The sequence below is a fragment of the Pezoporus flaviventris genome, unplaced genomic scaffold (genome assembly GCF_033815535.1).
Source record: "Pezoporus flaviventris isolate CSIRO_AGI_PZ_B2104156 unplaced genomic scaffold, CSIRO_AGI_Pfla_v1 ptg000022l, whole genome shotgun sequence".
Taxonomy (NCBI): Eukaryota; Metazoa; Chordata; class Aves; order Psittaciformes; family Psittacidae; genus Pezoporus; species Pezoporus flaviventris.
Window position 1 is genome coordinate 3,318,499 of NW_026892570.1, and position 19,365 is coordinate 3,337,863.

The 19,365-nt window shown below is 40.2% G+C and overlaps 1 protein-coding gene across 1 annotated transcript; it reads right to left on the reverse strand.

Annotated features, from left to right (window-relative positions):
• Positions 1–12,478: 12,478 nt before the first annotated feature.
• ISCA1 (iron-sulfur cluster assembly 1) lies at positions 12,479–19,365 on the reverse strand. The gene is made up of 4 exons (XM_061456299.1): positions 19,222–19,365; positions 17,665–17,718; positions 15,721–15,826; positions 12,479–12,904 (listed from the first exon to the last, which is right to left on the reverse strand). Exons 1-4 carry the CDS (start codon positions 19,309–19,311, stop codon positions 12,756–12,758), a joined length of 399 nt encoding a protein of 132 aa, XP_061312283.1. The 5' UTR covers positions 19,312–19,365; the 3' UTR covers positions 12,479–12,755.

The following is a 19,365-nucleotide window of genomic DNA, read 5'->3' on the forward strand; positions in this document are numbered from 1 at the left end:
GTTTGTACAGCATGAGGAGGTCATGCTCTAGGCTCAATTTCAAGCTACTACTACAGTCTGAAAAATAATTAAAACCAATGATAACTCTTTAATTACCTACAGCATGTACACTTAGCTTTCCCTGCTGAAATGCAGCGATTCCTATTTAAATTTGTGACGCAGAACAGGATATGCAGGATAAACAGAGAAAATTGTTGAATCCTTAAAAATAAAAGGGAGAACATAGAGTGCTTTCTGAATTGTTCCCTCTAGTGTCTTGAAACGTCTGTAATGTGTTTCTCTCAAAAAATTTCAGAACATCTCTTTTCACAGTGGCTTTATACAATTCCCATTGCAGTCCCCTCAGACTGTGGAAGATCACATATGGTATTTCTGACACTGCCAAAAAAGTATGTGTGATTTTAACAGATATGTAATGCAGCTTCTCTAATGTAAGCAGAGTACACTCTAACAAGGGAGAACCTTCTTATAAGACCTCTGCATGCTATAATTTTAGCTGATGTTCAAGGCCCAACTCTTGCAGTGAGGTATTCACATCGATAAACACCTACGTTGGTTGTTCCTGTTATTCAAATAAATAAATAAATAAATAAATGGAAATGGGCCTTATACTGCTCTGCAGAAAGGAGTAGAGAGATCTTTACTGAATACAAAGGGGAAAAACAATTCACATGTCATCATCACTGTTTGGCACTCATACTGCCAGTCTCAGTCACTGTGCCAAGAAATTACTAGATGTCAACATTAACAACTGTGCGTTCTTACACATGTGGGCTGCTGGCAGACCAGCGAAGACAGGCTTGTGCCAATGTTGTCTGTGTTGTATATGCTATTTGAAGTAAAAAAAAAACAGATCTCATTTCATCTCTTTTCATTCCATCACCATGTTAAAGCCTCCTTGGTCATCTAGGCATGGGTTTTGTCACTGTTGGTCTGAGGAACCTCTTGGAAGAGACAGTATGAGAACTAGTTGAAACTAGCTGCCTACACAGCTTTCTGCTTCTTGAGGGGCATAAGGAAGTAAATGCTATGGCAGTCTTCAGGTGTCGACTTACCTACCCAGAAATATTGTAATGGTGAAAAAGATACAGCCTCCACCAAATTGTTCCTTGGAGACTTTAGGTTATATGTAAGAATCCAGAAGCTATAAAAATTGGTTTATTTTTTCCCTCAGTTATGCAGGAAGGCTATTCAGAGCCATTAAATGGTGTTTTCCTTAGATGTGTGTGTGTACACACACACAAACACACATACAGAGTAATATATGAAAAATTGATAAGAAGCCATAAAGTACTTTGAAGTCATGAAGATGGGGAGGAGAGGAGAAATACAGAAAGCGTTGCTTTGGCACAGATTCTCCCCTCTGTTTTTCAAGTGGGATCAAAGATGCTCTGGTGTGCTAGGTTCTCCACAAAGAATGCTTATAATATATGTGAGCCATTAGCTGAAGTAGGTCTGAAAAACAGGCTGTTAATACACTTCGGAGCACATGTAGGGTTAAAAACCAAAGCATCATTCATTTGTGAATCCAGTGCTTTGCTCAAATAAGGAGATAATAGTTTATATGAATCCAACTCCCACCAAAATCCAAGCAAAGTTTCCTAATGAATTAAATGTCAGCAGCAACTAACAAGCTTGCATGAGTTAACTACCTCTGTGCACATGGATTTGAGAGAGTTCCTAATTGCCTGTCATAATTTTCTATATTTTTTTAATCTTTCTTATAGGCTTTTGTCAAAAAATAAGCATTTGGTATAAAAACATATAGCAAACTGTTGACTTATTTTTGCTTTGGCAAACTTTGATATTGGGCCCGGTGCTGTTTAATACTTTCATAAGTGATCTGGAAGATAGGATCAAGTGTGCCCTGATAAACTTTGCTGATGATACCAAACTGAGTCAGGAAATGGACACTTTGGAAGGGGGGACTGATCTGCAGGAGGATGTGGATAGGCTGGAAGAGTGGGCAAACAAGATCCATATGAAGGTCAACAAGTAAAAGTGGAAGGTCTTGCACCTGGCTAAACACAGTCTAAGAGTGCAGCACAGGCTGGGATCTACTCAGCTGTGGAACAGCTCTGTGCAGAGAGACTGGGGGTCCTGCTGGACAACAAGCTCAAAATGAGGGGACAGTGTACAGCTGCAGCAAAGAAAGCCAACAAGAGCTGAGTTACATCAACAAGGACATTCTCAGCGGAGATAAGGAGGTCATTATCCCACTATACTTGGCTTTTGTTTAGCCGCACCTGCAATACTGTGTTCAGTTTTGGTCCTTGCTATACAAAAATGATGTGGACAGGCCCAGAGAAGGGCTACAAGGATTACCAGGGGACTGGGGAGCCTCCTGTGTGAGGAAGGGCTGAGAGAGCTTCTCTCAGCCTTGAGAAAAGAAGGCTTAGGGGAGACTTCATCACCATGTTCCAGTATTTAAAGGGTGGCTACTAAGAAGACGAAGACTCTCTCTTTTATAAGCAGTCATGTGGAAAAGACAAAGGGTAACGAGTACAAGTTATTCCTGGGAAGATTTTGACTGGACACAGGATGAAAATATTTCACAGTGAGAACAATCAGAAGTGATGGATTCCCCTGTGTTGGGCACTTTTAAGATTTTGCTGGACAGGGTGCAGTGTTCTAGTCTACATCATGCTTTAACAAGAAAGTTTGGACCAGATGATCCCTGAGGTATTCTATGATTGTATGATCTTTCTCCATGTCCCACATATTCATGCTTCTATTATTTGGAAGTTATTTCATAAAATCACAGAATCATAGAACAGTTAGGGTTGGAAAGGACCTTAAGATCAACAAGTTCCAACCGCCCCCCACCATGGGCAGGGACACCTCACACTAAACCATGTCATCCAAGATAAGATATCCATTTCAGAATATAATACCTGAGATCTTTTACTGAGGAGCTGTCTCTTGAAATCTGGGATTATTTTTTTTCTGTTGTTCCTGGCTTGTCTGTTTATGCTACTCTGAGACGTTCATAAATAATTATCAGTGCAGACAGCTCACCATCAGAAATGTGCAATGTAGAGAGGGAGGAACACTCAAAAGTTGGCTGGAACCTCTCCTCTTTCCTGAAATGTTGTGTCTTGCATAGTAACTCCTCACTGAAATATTTGTCTTGGATCAAAGAAACTGGCATAGGAAGGCAGTATTTTATCAAAACCACATAAGGGAGTACAGGTTTTTGTAGTAGGTCACAAACATCAGCTTTTTTGTGCCCTCCAGCAACAGATATTTTTGACTTTGATTTAGACCGCTGTTTGACATCTTTCGATATAAAACTGTCTGGGGTTCTTGTTCCTGTTCTTGGTGAGTCAGTGTTTCCAGCTTCTCTTTGTGAACAACTGCTACTAATAGTCTGATTAGAAAGAAAGCAGTGTTTGTTACATGCTGCAGCATCCAAACTGTTAGATCTAACTGCTGACTCTGTAGTACAGAAGAGGGAGATGTGTCCTTGCTCTTACAATGATGCATACTTTTGCTATTTGCTTTTAATATTTGTGAAGGATGACAACAGTTCTGATACCTGAAATGAATATAGAAATTTTTCACTTTAATGGCACACGACTGTAAAAATAAATTTTATCGATTATTATGAAGTTTTCTTTTATCAGTATTACTATTATTTAAATTTTTTAAACACAAGAAGTTTTGACTAGAGTCAATGTTTGGTAGCCATTGGTCTTCCTATAATACAAAAAAATCATCTTTGCTGGGAAAATTTTACAATCTACACAAAGTAAAAAAAGTAATCATGGTCTAGGTATGAAGATAAAAGCGAGATGACTGCACAAGAGATCACACAATCATAGAATCGTTAGGGTTGGAAAGATCATATAGTTCCAACCCCCCTGGGCAGGGACACCTCACACTAAACCATCTCACCCAAGGCTTTGTCCAACCTGGTCTTGAACACTGCCAGGGATGGAGCAGTCACAACCTCCCTGGGCAACCCATTCCAGTGCCTCACCACCCTCACACTAAAGAACTTCCTCCTTATATCCAATCTAAACTTCCTACTGGAAGGCTGCTATGAGGTCTCCACACAGCCTTCTCTTCTCCAGGCGGAACAGCCCCAACTTTCTCAGCCTGTCTTCATACAGGAGGTGCTCCAGTTCGCTGATCATCCTCGTGGCCCTCCTCTGGACTTGTTCCAACAGTTCCATGTCCTTTTTATGTTGAGGACATCAGAACTGCACACAATACTCCAAGTGAGGTCTCCCAAGAGTAGAGCAAAGGGGCAGAATCACCTCCTTTGACCTGCTGGTCACGCAGATGATGAACCATCTTTCCAGCACTTCACAATAATGACTGAATATGTTCCCTTTTGATTGATTTGTATCATTATGCATATACTTTCTAGTATTTATAACAGACTGTAGATGTCAACTGCTCCATGAAAAAAAATCCACGTCATGCCTTGATTTGTCCAAAAATTTGTCCATGCCTTGAATTGTCCAAATCTATTTTAAAAATGTAATTTATCTGGAACAATGCGTAAGGGTATAAAACAGGTCACTAGGAGGGAGAAAGTGAACCTGAGGAAGCTATACAATTGTGTACACCTCTGCTTACCTTATATCCAGCACCCCGTGCCAGCCAATCTCTAACTAGGTGCAAAGACAATGTGCCAAAACACCATAAGGATGCACAATTTGCTGTCCTATAATATTAAGTATTCAAATATCATGCATTTAAAATACTTTTATTTTACTAAAACTCATGAGAAACTGAGCATTTCTATATAGACATTATCAGTATTGCTTAGACTAGAAACTAGTCCAGGGAGAATGTCTGTTGTTAGGTTTGAAGTGGCTCTTTGCTTCATTCAAAGAGTACTCAAGGTTTATAAAAAAAGTCAAGTGAGCTGTTTTCATGAAGATAAATGACTATTTAAGGCCACACAATTGAAGGGACAAAGGAGTAACAGATAGATACCTTCCTCTTACTGATCTTCTGACCAAGTGTACTGATACATACACCAGCATTGAGAAATAAAATCATCTTTCTATTTGTGCCATGAAGGCAAGTCAAGTACTTTTCTTCTTTTTTCAGAATAGGGGAAAACTATAGTGGCTGAAATTCTATGCTCATAAATACCAAACTTGAAATGTTCAACTGCTGTAAATTCTGATATAAATTCTTTTTTCCAGTACAAACATACTGGTGGCTCTTAGCCCAGAATATCCTATATAGTAGAACTCTGACAGTTCTGCTATACATACCAAAGAGGTTTTTGAACAAATAAGAATTTGGCACTGTAGCATTACCTAACCAATTGGTCCTTTAAAAAAAAAAAGGGTAAAAGAAAGCAGATGACACCAAAACCTGTGAATGCTTTTATACTGTTAAAATACCCACTTTCAAACCAAGAGAAAATGACTGCTTCTTCTGCTTTATAATTTCCAGCAGTAAATCTTCCCCATTTCAATCCACTGTGCCTTCACTGTGCTGAAAAAAGAAAAGCAATTTTAACTAGCAATTTAAAGCCATGAAAATGATAGAGAAGCAGGACTGACTGAAAGCAGAAAAGATTAACAGAAAAAAATAGAAGTGCTCATGCAGAAGTCAATACCTTCTTCCCCAGTGTCTGGTCAGTTAACCATTGTGCATCTGTGTTACACATCACAGCCCTTTGACCACTGCAGTTTAAAACATTCTCAAAGATGGCAGGATTTGTCACTTTCCTGCTGAGAGGATTCTCAGACCAAGAGATTTCAGCAGCAAGCTCATCCAAAATACTATATTTTCCTTAGTTAGTGTCATTCTTTTTCCCCCTAGCTTCCCTTTTTCTACGTTGAGAAATTCCCTGCTTGCTTGAAAATGATCATCAGTAAATGGCAGCTCAGGCTGGCACAAGGACATGTACAGCACTTCATGATCTCAGCAGAAATTTCATCTTTATTTGACTAAATATTTAACTACATACTTTTACCCTTGGTGAAAAACTCCGGGTTTTCTGCCTACTTTCACTCTTCTGTCACCTCCTGCCCAAAGAACAAGAATTTCTTGAATTAAAAGTACCATGGTCTGTGGCAGACTTGCTTTATACAGTGGGTGACTATGAGGGAAGCTACTTGAGCTGGCAAAGCCAGAGGTATCAAGCAGAGCAGAAACAAAGCCACAGCCTTTGCTGCACACCAATGCACTTCTGATGTAAAACTCAGTGCTGGTGGGTTCCCACCGGAGAGTTGTTTTCCAGGAAATATTTTTCCAATTCGTAACAAACCAAGGATTCCATTTTTAGACGTGTGCACATGCAAAAGCTTCCTTAGTGGAACATATGGGCCTAATTATAATGCAGGGCTGTTTTAACCAGTTTAAGTACAGCCTTGGCAGCATGAATTTCACCAAGATGCAGGATGGCAAACATGTAGATCTAACATGAATAGTTTTCTTTGAAAGCATCAAAACCTGAAGTTCAAAACCATCTTCCTAAGGCTTTTTAAACTGCTTCACAGTTCCACAGTGGGCCATGTCCATCAAATGGGAATGGCAAAGATCCATGTCCTGTGTTTAACAACCTTTGGGCTTAAGGATTACAAGAGCATTTTAAAGTTCTAAATTATATGTAGAAACCAGAGCTTCTTCATGAAAACAATATTCTGGGAGACAGCTTACAATATCCTTGCAGCAGGTATTTCAGGCTCCCTAACACAATGGCAGATGATCTCTGGATCCTCTTGATAGGGAAGTTTAAGTAAGCTTCACTCACTACATGACTACTGCTCACTTTGCTGGGGTTTTCCCACATTTCAGCAAGACCAAACAAGTTTCTTTCTTGGAGCATCTAAGTGCTCAGAGCAACACACTAATGTAAACTCACCCTCAACAGGTCCTTCACTAATCTGCCATAGGAGTAGCAGCCTCAGACAGAGGGTGCAAGTACAGGGGAACTTCCTAAAACCTCTTCAGCAAGATTTGCCAGTGTCTGGTTGAATTTCAGTTTATAGATCAGCTGGTAAAGCCAGAATTTCAGATTATCTCAAGGAGAAGCAATATTATTTCTCATCAAGGTTTCCAAATGGTGGTTTTACAACATCACTTTTTATGCCCAAGTATTGCATTTTCTGATTATTTTGGGAGAGAATCCATTAAATATTCACAAGAAATGAACATTGACTATACGCTTCAGCTACATCTCATTTACAAATGGGAGGGCCACATTCTGCATATGTCTTGTGAAAACGCAGGTTGACAGGAGGGACTGGTCCTGTTCCTTAACACCTACGTGCTTCATAAGAGACCACAACATTCATTAGTATGTTGCCTTTTCTTTTATTGAGAGAGAAAAGCTTTCTTCCATTTAGGCTTTTATGTGGAACAAATGCAAGGAAAAAATATCATTAACAGCAAAGCAATCTAATTTAAACACAGTTTTGCTATGCTTCATACCACTATTTAGTATTTAATCAGGACTACTGTGATTAAGAATGAAAGGTCAATGTGAATGATTCACTGTGAACAAATTGAAGACTAAAACACACAGTTGCAAAAGGAAATGCCTGACTGCAAACCCTCTGTATGAATAGAATTGTGCTACTTAGGTTATTTCAAGTGTTTGGATGCTGTCTTGTTTCATTAGCTAGTAAGGGGAATTTACGCCTGCTGTCTGGACCTAACTTCAGAAAGCTACAGAAGGAATTTGTCACTAAAATCACATGCAATAAAATCATCATGCAAGCAGTAAAAAAGCCCCAATTACACAATCAGTAAAAAACCCCAATAAGTAAGGTGTAGGGGGTAAGAGTATTTCTGTTGATAGAGACTATACTGTTTCATGAGATTCTTTGTCCTGCTGGAACTTCTGTTACCGTAGAGGTTAAAGATAACTGATGGAAACAAATCTGCAATAATTTGGAGCTGGACACAACAATAATGAAGTACACTAGCACACTACTAACAAGGGGAGGATTGGTGAAAAGAGCAATGCTTCAGTAGCAGCAGCTGGTCAGAAGGCTACGCTCTGCTCCTCTGCTTCAATTTGCATCAGGAGCTCTGAGGTGTTTTGGAATTTCGCATTTCTGCAGCCATCGGCATCATTTAGGAGCAGTTAAAAAACACAGAAGTACAAGAAGGACGAAGAGCAGAGCTGAAAGTGTTTAAACCAGTATAAGTAAAAATACTCCGGCATTCAGGATTATTTTTACTTGCTCAGGAGTTTAGAATACGGAGTTTTGAAACGCATAGACTGGAGATTTGCTGCCACCCGGTGGCAGCGGATACCCGCTCGCACCCGAGCATCCCAGGAGGTGAAAGCAGTATTCGGATCCTACCTGACAGCAGGCAGGCATGGCTCACAGGGGGGATCCCGGGCTGCGCCGTGTGAGGAGCTCAGGGGCCACTGCTGCCAGCGACAGCACGCACGGCCCGAAAAAACAGCCCGCTGAAAGGGACCGTAAAGGCGAGGACGAAGATCTTGCTTATACTCAGCCATTTACCTTACCTTGCTGTCTCCCAAAGCAAAATGCCAGTGCTGTGTGTCAAAACAGCCATTCAAATGCTGCTGAAACCCAAATGCATATCGAAGTGTGCTGAGCACTTCTGCTTTTGCTCACTATGTTGAATCAGTATATCTCAGTACAGGAAAGATACAGACCTGCTGGAGAGGTTCCAGAGGAGGGCCGTGGAAATCAGGGGGCTGAAGCACTTCTCCTGCGGAGTTAGCCTGAGAAAGTTTGGGTTGTTCAACCTAGAGAAAAGTAATTGGGGAGACCTTATAGTGACCTTTCAGTGCTTAAAAGGGGCCTATAAGATGGGAAAAGGCTTCTTAGCAGGGGCTGTTGCAGTAGGAGGAGGGGTGATGGTTTTAAACTAAAGAGATTCAGGCTGGGTGTGAGGAAAACATTCGTAACAGTGAAGGTGGTAAAACACTGGCACAGGTTGCCCAGAGAGGTAGTGGATGTGCCATCCATGGAGACATTCAAGGCCAGGCTAAATGTGGTTCTGGGCAACCTGAACTATTTGAAGATGTCCCTGCTCATTGCATGGCAGGAGGACTAGATGACTTTTGACGTTCCCTTCCAACCCAAACTATTCTATGATGTCATATACATTAAAAATGGCAATAAAGACCGAAGTTGGCTGAACTGCTCACTATCTGGCCGATCACTTTGTAGAAAAAATGCTGTACTGGTCATGACAAAAGTAATTTTTCAAGTACTCTTTTGAGGGCTCATTTTGGGATGAACACAGAAGTGCACACTCTGCCCCATCTAGCAACGATGGAACTCTTCTGTCAGAAAAGACTGCAGCATTGTAGTGTCATAAACATTTTATCTAATAAATGGCCATGCAGCTAGTGTAAGCACAATAGTGGCATACCTGAAGAATTTTTCCACTAGTGAAGGTGTTGATTTAGCTAAATGAGAAGAAAATAATTATCAGATTTTAACTGTAAAAGAAACCCTAAAACCCAAACAAACCAATAAATCCAAAATAAAACAAAGAAAAAAAACCCCCAGAACTTCTAAAAGTATGCTTCCTTAACATTAAATTTCACAGTCTTATTACTTGCATCTAATTTTTTATTTTGGAGTTCAAATTCATTTTGTCCCATCAGGGTGACTTGCATATTGATCTGTTTAATGTTTTTCTAAACATTTGTTCTTAAGCCTTTCCAAGTGAGCTATAAAAAGTGGTGGATCAGGAATGCTGACTTGCTTGTGCAAGTGTTTCCACAAAGTTCCATAAGAACTCCCACAGAAAGGTAACGTTGCTCTTCCAGGCTCCTGGCTGCATGAAGGGTTTGGTTCTCTCTCCCCAGCATCATGAATGTGCAACTGTATCACAATCTCTAGCATTCTTCCAAAATGTATTACTTCTTCCCCTAGCGTTCAAAAACTTCACCTAACAGAAAAAGGAAATTTCTCAGCTTCAGAGGTGGAAAGACTTGCACCTAGGAGAAAACCCCAAACGTGTTATAAACCTAATACACTATGGCATATTAGCGCCATTATACAGCATCACAGTGGACTGGCCACGAATGCTCTTTGACTCTCACTCTCAAATTGCCTAGCCAATTAAAAACCTTTTGTGCCAACAGTTACTTGGGACCAAAATCATCCTCCTGGCTTTAAACATACCACAGTGACTTACTGACAAGTAGAAACCTTCACAGTAAGCATCTTGCCTGTCAGAATTTCTACCAAGCAGAGTGTGCCACAGAATTTAATAGAAGTTTGACCATTAGCAGCCTACCTTTCTGGTACGTATAAATACCTTTCTGTGCACAGCTGGGGGTTTTGCATGTTTCTATGCTATTCCAAAGCTGTTAATATTCTGAAATACTTGATATTCCTGAGGAATATGATGTCAGGTTTGTAACCCCAGCATACAAACCTACTCTCTCCCTCTAGTGCTTGTTACTGTAAATAGAATCATTCAAGATAGGAATATTTCATGGTTACCAGCAGGCAATATTTATTATTACAACTGAGAACTCTACATACAGTATTGCACAAAATTATAACAGACCAATCATCAAAACCATGTTCCTATGCAACTGAAAATAGGACTTTAACAGAAGTTGAACACATTGTGCGTTAGGTGTCTTAGTAAAGTGACAATTTAGAGGATTATTTCACTGGAGTACGAAAGTGCAAACTTTCAGTCAAGGCATATACACAAAATGTGAAAAGATTGCTATACATGCCACAGGTCTTAAAAAATCCCCAAGCCAATCCCCGGTACTCCAAAACACACCAAAACAAGTTAAATGACTAAGGAGCAGCATGCACAGCAAGCCCTACCAGTGCTACCACATTTCAAGTCTTATACCCTAGCAAGAGGCAGAGGAACACGATCTGAAGAAATGCCCTTTGCTTGGAGTTTTAGACATATTAATGCAGCTGTACCACATTAACTGCATTTTTTGTTTGGCAAGACAAAGACCTGTGGCACTAAAAATGCACGTAGACAGTGTACTACCAGTAATTCCTGAATTGCTATATAAAGTAACCGTGTACAGCAGCTGACTGTTGAAGGAAATAGCATTTTTACATCAAAAGGTGACAGAGCATACAACCAAAATTCAAGTATTTAATATTGAACTGTAATTGTGGGAATTTTGACCTTCTGTTCTTGTGCACTACATAAAAATGAAAAAATAATTCTTGATCTGTTTTATTCTTCCTTCTACACCTTTTCGCAGGTGGCTGTAATCCTGAGTCTTCAACATGTTACTATCCCAATGTGATTGCAAGGTATGTGGGTGCAACTGTGCAGATCAATGTTACCTCTGGATTCTCCATATGCAGCCTTAAAGCTTTCCCTCCACTCCCACCTCAATCACCACCCTGTCTTTGACTGCAAGATCCCAGTCCTTGTTGTCCCCTACTTTTGATTTGCACCCTTTTCACTAGCTGTTCCCATCAGCTGCCCAGGAAGACATTATCTTCTCTTCAGCACAACTGAGCAGTTCAGCTGCACAATGTCATCTTCAGACAACCAGGGAAACATGGAAATAAAAGGATGGAAGAGTACTTCTATGGAATCAGCTTTTGGGAGGGCCTGGAGAGACATATATATTTCTGCCTTAGCACCAGTGCATAAGTGCTGAAGACTTTGTAGGCTTGAAGAACACTGGTGTAAAAAACATAAATTCTGATTAGGAGAAAGTCTGAATTCCAAAGAAACAATGGCTTCCTATAAACATACTATTTTAATTACTGCTTAGATTCATTTAATAATTACAAAATACTAGTTTTTTTTTTTAATTATAAATGCCTTTTCCCCTGTCACCAAGTTAACTTTAAGAGAGTTAAACAGAAGCTATGATAAGCTTTAGAGAAAAAACCTTGTACCTGCACAGTTGCAAGAGTTCGAACTGTAACAAAATTAGTAGCAGACATAACTACAAAAAAGTAATGAGAAGTGTAAGAGCCCTCTCAAAAAAAAAAAAAAAAAATCTTCAGGCAGCTTTACCAACTTTTCAATTTAAGTCAAGAAGGACAAATGACAGAAACATGAGAAACCATGCTCATGTGTATCTGCTTTAGTACTCCACTGTCCAAATGTATTTCGTGTTCTGCAAAATTACTTTCTAAGTACAGCAGAGACGGTGCCTTCAACAAGGAAAGAAACAGAATTAAAACTGGGTTAGTCCATTCTGAAGTATTTCTACAAGCAGTTCTATAGTAACCTACCACTATACTAATACATGAACACTTTCTTGGACCTCCCCAGATTTATAGAAAAATAAACCACCAGAAAACCATGTAAAAAGATTAAAGCATCAAAAAACTACAAAACCAAAGCAAGCATACACATAATCATAGCGAACGCTGAAGCTGAGGTCTTCATATATAAATTTTTATGAACAAGCTCATATAAGTGATTGGGGGTTTTATTTTGGTGGTGGTTTTTTTCCTCCCCACATCAAAGCAGAACACATAGGTAATATTCTTTCAAATAGGTTTTGGATGGGGAAGTCTGAGTAGAGTGAACAAAGAAAATAACAAACGAAAAGAACAGATAGATTTTATTTCCTTGGCATGTGGAAGTACAGAGATGTTACTATAGCACTTACTGTTCTTACCTTTTGAATCCCAAATCATCACAAATTAAAGAATAACTACATCAGTGGTGGAATCTAACAAACAATTTACTTTTTCAAAAGGGTTTATTTTTCTTAATGGTATCCACACTTCACACAGCCTACAAACCTGAAGAAAATGCATTTGCTTCTGAAAGTCGTAGCAGTGTTTCGGGGTGTTCAAAGTCAAAGAAGTAGTCCTGAGATTTCAGATGTTAAAGCTTTCTCCACAGCCACATGTTCCTTTGATGTTTGGATTATTGAAGACAAATTCACTGGATAGTTTGTCTTCTACATAGTCCATTTCAGTTCCTAGAAGTGTCAGCTGTGCCTTCTTCTCAATAAACACTCTAACCCCTGGAGAACATCAAAGAAAAAAAGAAAATATTTACGCACAGCAAAATCATCACTCACTTTGGAACTCTCTTTAAACCAGTGATAAAAAAAATGGAAGCTAAATATGAAGGCTATCAGTATAAGATAGTTTCCCTGGCCTAACATGGGACACTTTCATCATTGTTTTTACTGTACTATACAAGTCCAGCAACAGTTTAGAAGTATTATTTATGTGTCACATATTTATTTTTTGAGGGGAGATTTAAAAATATGACACCTAGGGAAAGACACTGTAGAACTTGAGAACGGATCTTAGCTTCAATACTTAATTCCCATACATTACAGCCAGCAACCCATTTCCTACCATTCTTAAAGTCTGTTCATCTAACAAGATGCACAAAGACCTTGAAAACCTGAATGTTTCACTCTCAAAATTATTATCTGCTCTGCCAGAAATATTACCTCTACATTAACTATTAGCAATACTGAATCTTATAATGAGGCAAATGTATGAACAAGATTCAAATATACCACAACCTTTAAGATTAAAAACTAGCAGTTCATCTTGGTAAGTAGAAAGAGCTTTCTTTCCTGAAGTATACAAAGCCTGTATCTCTCTGGAATAAAGTTACTGAACTTTAAAGCTGCAAATATGACACAAAGGTGCAAGTGGACTGCTTTAGCTATCCACAGACTATGAAATGATAAAAATAAACATGTAGAATTGTACCAGTACACAGCAACAACACCTCATTAAGGTACAGGAAAGATTGCTGGAAAGCTGCTTCATCACAGCAGACACTGAGACAAAACATATTATTATCACAACTCAAGCCTCAAGATTCAACCGAGTTGAATCTATACTTTTTTGGGGGTCAGTTTGGACAGTAACTGATAGTGAAGGCTAAACCTAATCAAAGAGTTTATGGACCTGATTCCTGAAACTTTCACTTACTACCTAAAAGCAGGCAAACCTGTTCTGGGATTCAAAGCCACCGAGCAGAAACCTGTATAAAAGAGCCTTTACTGGAAGTCTGTCTAGAAGCAAGTGAAGCAAAACAGAAATGACACAAGCACACATGAACTGCTGGTTTTGGAATGTAAGGTCTCTGACCTGACTGAGGGAAACTGCTTTCCAGTTTCCTTAAGATCCAAATCAGGAAATGCTTTCTGAAAAATGTGTTTTCAGGCCTGTAAAGCTAGAACAGCTTTGAATCAAGCAGGACAGGTTAACTCCAGAAGCCAGCTGAATATGAAATCAAGAGACAACTGCAGAATCAGGTGGCAGTCCCTACCTCACATTCTCATGCTCATATTCTGTTTCAATTTAACCATTTACTGAAGTTCTAACTAATTCTCTGTTTAAGAGAATAAAAACTGTATGTGTTGGTCACAGGTTTTCTAAAGACAGCTGGAAGGTGGCCTCTGACCAGCAGCACAGCTTCTGTAAGAAAACAACAGTGATAGCCTCTTAATCTCTGACTTTGCCCCCAAATTAAAAATATTTCTGAACATAATGTAGTTCAGTAATGCCTAAAAGAACCAAAAACCACCTCCACAAAAGGAATTCTATGAACCTTTAGAAAACGAACAGAAACCAAAACAAACTCTATTATCAATCTGTATTTTGACAAAAAGACCACTGACATAAACTTTTATGAAAACTGAAAAAACATACAGCACTGTGCTGGTTTTGACTGGGACAAATTTTCTGCAGAATATCTAGTATGGGGCTAAGTTTTGGATTTGTGCTGGAAAAAGTCTGACAATTCAGGGATGTTTTAGTTACTGCTGAGCAGATGCTTACACAGCATCAAGGCCTTTTCTGCTTTTCACCCAACCCCACCAGCAAGCAGGCTGGGGGTGCACAAGGAGCTGGGAGGGGACACAGCCAGAACAGCTCATCCCAATTGAACCAAGGGATATCCCATACCATATGACATCATGCTCAGCAATAAAAGCTGTGGGAAGCAGAATGAAGACAGAACATTTGCAGTGATGGTGTTTGTTTTCCCAAGTCACCATCATGTGAGATGGAGCCCTGCTGTCCTGGAGATGCTTGAAAACATGCCTGCTGATGGGACATGGTGAATTAATACCTTGTTTTGCTTCATTTGCATGTGTGGCTTTTGCTTTACCTATTAAACTGTCTTTATATCAAGCCATGAGTTTTCTCACTTTTACCATTCTGAAAAAGTCAGTGGGAGAGTGAGTGAGCAGCTGTGAGGGGCTTCACTGCTGGCTGGGGTTAAACCACAATAGGAACTTTAGCAACAGACCTATCATGCGATGCTTACTGTAATTATGAGGCAGAAAGCATAAATATCAGCGTAGGAAAACAATTTTTAAAGTATTCTTCAGTAAAAATTGTAAAACCCGTTGTTACAAAGCAATGCAAAAGTCAAAAGCACAAAGAAATTAAAACCAAATCAAGCATCAGGGAAGAATAAGACTAGTTAGAGAAAGTAGTTGGGAAAATCCCTTGCAAATAAAATCTTTACTTTCCCAAGCCTTGGTTTAGGTATGCTGATCAAATATTTCATGATATATGCATTGTTCTGTATTATTCTCTAAATATCTGCTATTAGCCACCTCTGAAGACATGAACGAGGGACTAAACTATCCAGGTGGAGTAGCCTCTGATGCAGAAAAGCTCCGACGCAAAGCTGCTTATTTTAACTAACTGGTTACTCCAAACCAGAAACTAAGGTGACAACAATTCCCATACAGAGGGACCTCTTACTGTAACTCGTTATTTCAAGTTCTAGCCTGTACCTTGGCAAACCTGCAAAGGCTTATTCTTCACCACCACCACAGAAGTTTGTTCAGAAACTCACCATCTTGAACTACCTCTTCATCAGAATCTCCTTTTGATTTCGTATATTCTAATGTGTAGGAAAGCCCATTGCATCCTCTTGTACGAACACCTACTTTCACACCCACCTAAAAACACCATAACCAAACAACAGAACATGAGTTTTTCTTAAACTTACTCTCGGACACCAAGATAAAAAGTATGCAGAACAACAAAACAATAACATTTATTATGTTGTTGTTTATGTTATGTTTATTATGAAGCTGTGGATGCCCCATCCCTGGCAGTGCTCAACGCCAGACTGGATGGGGCCTGGAGCAACCTGATCTAGTGGAAGGCACCCTTGCCCACGGCAGGGGGTTGGAACTGGATGATCTTTAAGGTCCTTTCCAACTCCAACGATTCTATGATTATCCTCCACTGCCTCAAACCAGAAGTGAATAACTTTCAGATTAACAGGTAACATTTTTTTTTCCTTTTACAAAGTTGACTGCCAAGGTGAAAGCAAACATCAGATGTTTGCTACTGTGGCTCAAGCCCTAAACTATGTTAAGGTTTAGAAGTAATAAGCTGTTAGAACTCTTATAGGTGCCTGGTCTAAAGAAACTTGCATTTCAATGACAGGAATTTTTGTGACTTAAAGTTAATAGAATACTTAAATGCCAGTTCTGTACTGACAGCAATAGGAGGCCAAGACAAGGGCAGTTACTGAATTTGCACAGAATTCTTGTAATAACACCATCAGAAAACTTACTTCAAACACAAGTTGTGAAAAGCATACTTTGATTTCTTCATTACTTCTATTGTGAGTCTCACTTAAACAGCAATGCCCCCTTAAATCAATTATTTTTACTGCCTTGCTGTTTTAAATCAACCTGATAAGCCAACCTAGTCAATGTTTGTAATATTCACAGTATCCAACAACTCTGACAAAAAGCACACTGTATAAGAAAATATTTTAAAGAAACAGAACTATTTGTGCACAACAATCTTTCAGAAGTATCTACACACCAATGCTTCGTAACTGAACAGGAAAATTATACTGCCTATCTCCATAATCAATCTTGTGATAAAAATATATCGAAACATAGCACATGTCATCAAGTGGGATCTCAGACAAACATGTTTTATCTTTTCAGACTAAATACCTTTCTCTACAAGAACTGCTACAAATAATGGAATGGAAAATGTAAACAACACTTATAGCAAGGGGATGACTGACCGCCTAAGCTGTAGGCTTAAGGCATCCTTAAGCTGGTTTGAAACATTAACAAAGAGTCCACTCAGTTGCAGATGTGCAGGAAGCAGAAGAAACAATGGAAACTTATAAGAGAAATACTCTCCTTGAAATAATATTTACTGTAAAGAAGAAAATCTAATGCTTGTTTTTTATAATGGTTAGACAGCAAGACTCTTGTGTTTTTCCCCAAAAGGAAAAGATGACAAGCTCAGTTACTTAGAGAAATGCTGATTACTAAAACAGAAAGTTTCCTTTCTGGCAATTTTCCCAAGAATTAGATTTTTCCAATGTGCATAAGTCTAACTTTATTTTACTTCAACATGAGAATTCCTATAAGAACTTAATTAACAACATCTTACTATCAACAGCTGAAGATCTCTTTCCATACCAGAACTCACCACTATGCCATATTAAAAGGCTTCATTAAAATATATATCAAAAACATTTTAAGCTTAAGTTTTTTCAACTTTTTCCACCTCAAAAGTAGCTGTAAAGCGAAATGTTATTACCATCAGTTATTTTCTGCATTTCATTTGACAAAGAAATGAAGCTTGATACATCAAAGAAGCACATATATTCCCCTAAAAAACAACAAAAAAAAACCAAAGCCATTATCTCTAATAAACACATTGGTGCTTATTTCAAACTTCTAAGTTAGCAACAAATGTTTCATGAGTTGTGCTGATCCTTTAGCACCATCTACAGGTTTGCACTGTTTATACTTACATGTTCAGGTTTATCTTTCAGAAGCTGCTTTATCTTTTGAACAGCTGATGGGGTCTGAAAAACAAAACCAGGCATTAATTTGAAAGGGATTTTTGTTTATTTGGAGTTAGAGCTTGCACATATTAAGTGTGCAACATACTTAGCTGCACTATAAAAATTCCTATTCCAACCCTTAAGTGTACTTAAGTTTTCTTAGTTCGCATTTCTTTCCTGTGTGTGAAGCCCACCTCCAGCATCAGCCACCTGTCAGTATTGACTTGCCTGAGTTCTACTCAAAACTGGACTCTTATCTGAAGATACACATTCTGCTGCGAAACAGATGATTGCTGAATCTAACCCATACAGAAAACAATGCCTCTTACTCCCCTTCATATCCACACTGACAGCAAACAGGCAGCTCAAGAACTGCCATCCTTTTAGAGTGTCTGGTTGGGTATTTTCCCCTCCAGAATCACTACCACAATGCAATTAAGTAGTTCTTAACACACAGACATCATACAAAAATCAATTACGCACAGAAGTGCTTATGGCCTACTTCTCTCACCCCTCTAACCTAAAGGGGAACTGGGATTTTACAGAGGGTAAATTCACTGTTCATGCAGAATTGCTTGTTGCATAAATGTAAGAACACATTAAACACACAGAAATTTCCATTACATGCTTTTAGGTTTCTAAGACAGTGAGAAAAGGAAAGCCGTTAGCAATGTTTAGCTCTTACCACAACCAAAGAAAACCACAAGCAGACTTACAGGTGAAACCCTTTTCTAAATACCGCTATTAATCTTCATTTGTAGAATGAAGTAAACTCACTACATAACAGAAAATCAACCTGCTCTGACAAACGACTGAACTCTATGCACTTTGCCCCTGTTCCTGCAGGGAACTGACTGTATTTTCCTCTGCAATAATTCCTCTCAAAAGCACAGCTTCCAAAACACCGCCGCTAGTAGCAAACGCATTTCCTCGACTGACAAAAGGATAGAAAGCCTCACTGTGAACAACTCGTCAGCGGCTCTAGGTAATGCTTAACGTTTATTTAAGGAAGAAATGCAATTCTTCGAGTGACTGTGCAAAAAGGACCCCGCGTGAAGGGGCCCGCACCGCTGTCCCTGCTGCCTGCCCTTCGCGGCGCTGCCCTCTGCAAAGCTGCCTGCACAGGAGCAGGGACGCGGAGCCCGCTGCCGGCGGCATCAGCCAGGAGTAGCGGCTCCCCCACCGCAACTCACGGAGTGGGGTGTGGCTGTCAGAGACCCCGCAGCCTCCCCGCAGCCCTCTCCTACCGAGCCCAGCGCAGAGCCGACACAGCACGGAATAACGGGGCTGGCCCACGACCGCGACGCTGCCGTGGCCGAGTCCCGTGCTCGTCCCGCCCCGCTGTCACCGGCAGCCAAGGGCTGGCCACGCGCCACCAGCCGCAGGACGGGCGGCAGGCCGGGGAATTAGGAAGGCGGCGGCGCGGCCCGGCCCGGCCCTGCCCGTGGCGCAGCTCCTGCAGCCTTGAAGGCAGCACAGGAGCACGGGCCGCCGGGAGCCCTCCCGCAGCGGCGCGGCACTGACCAGGGTGAGAGCGGCGCGCGTAGCCTGGATCTTCCGCTTGCTAACAGCGCGCACCGTGGCCCGCACCACCGACGAGGCCATCACCCTCATCCGCTGCCCTCTGCCATGGGCACCACCGACGTCACAATGTGACGCCACGGCGCA

Excerpts from the sequence above, each read along its gene's own strand:
- ISCA1 (XM_061456299.1), bottom strand. The coding sequence starts at position 19,311 with ATGAGGGTGATGGCCTCGTCGGTGGTGCGGGCCACGGTGCGCGCTGTT. Across the intron at positions 15,827-17,664 it reads TGAAAGATAAACCTGAACAT|GTGGGTGTGAAAGTAGGTGT; the intron begins GTAAGTATAAAC and ends TGGTGTTTTTAG. Across the intron at positions 12,905-15,720 it reads TGAAGAGGTAGTTCAAGATG|GGGTTAGAGTGTTTATTGAG; the intron begins GTGAGTTTCTGA and ends GATGTTCTCCAG.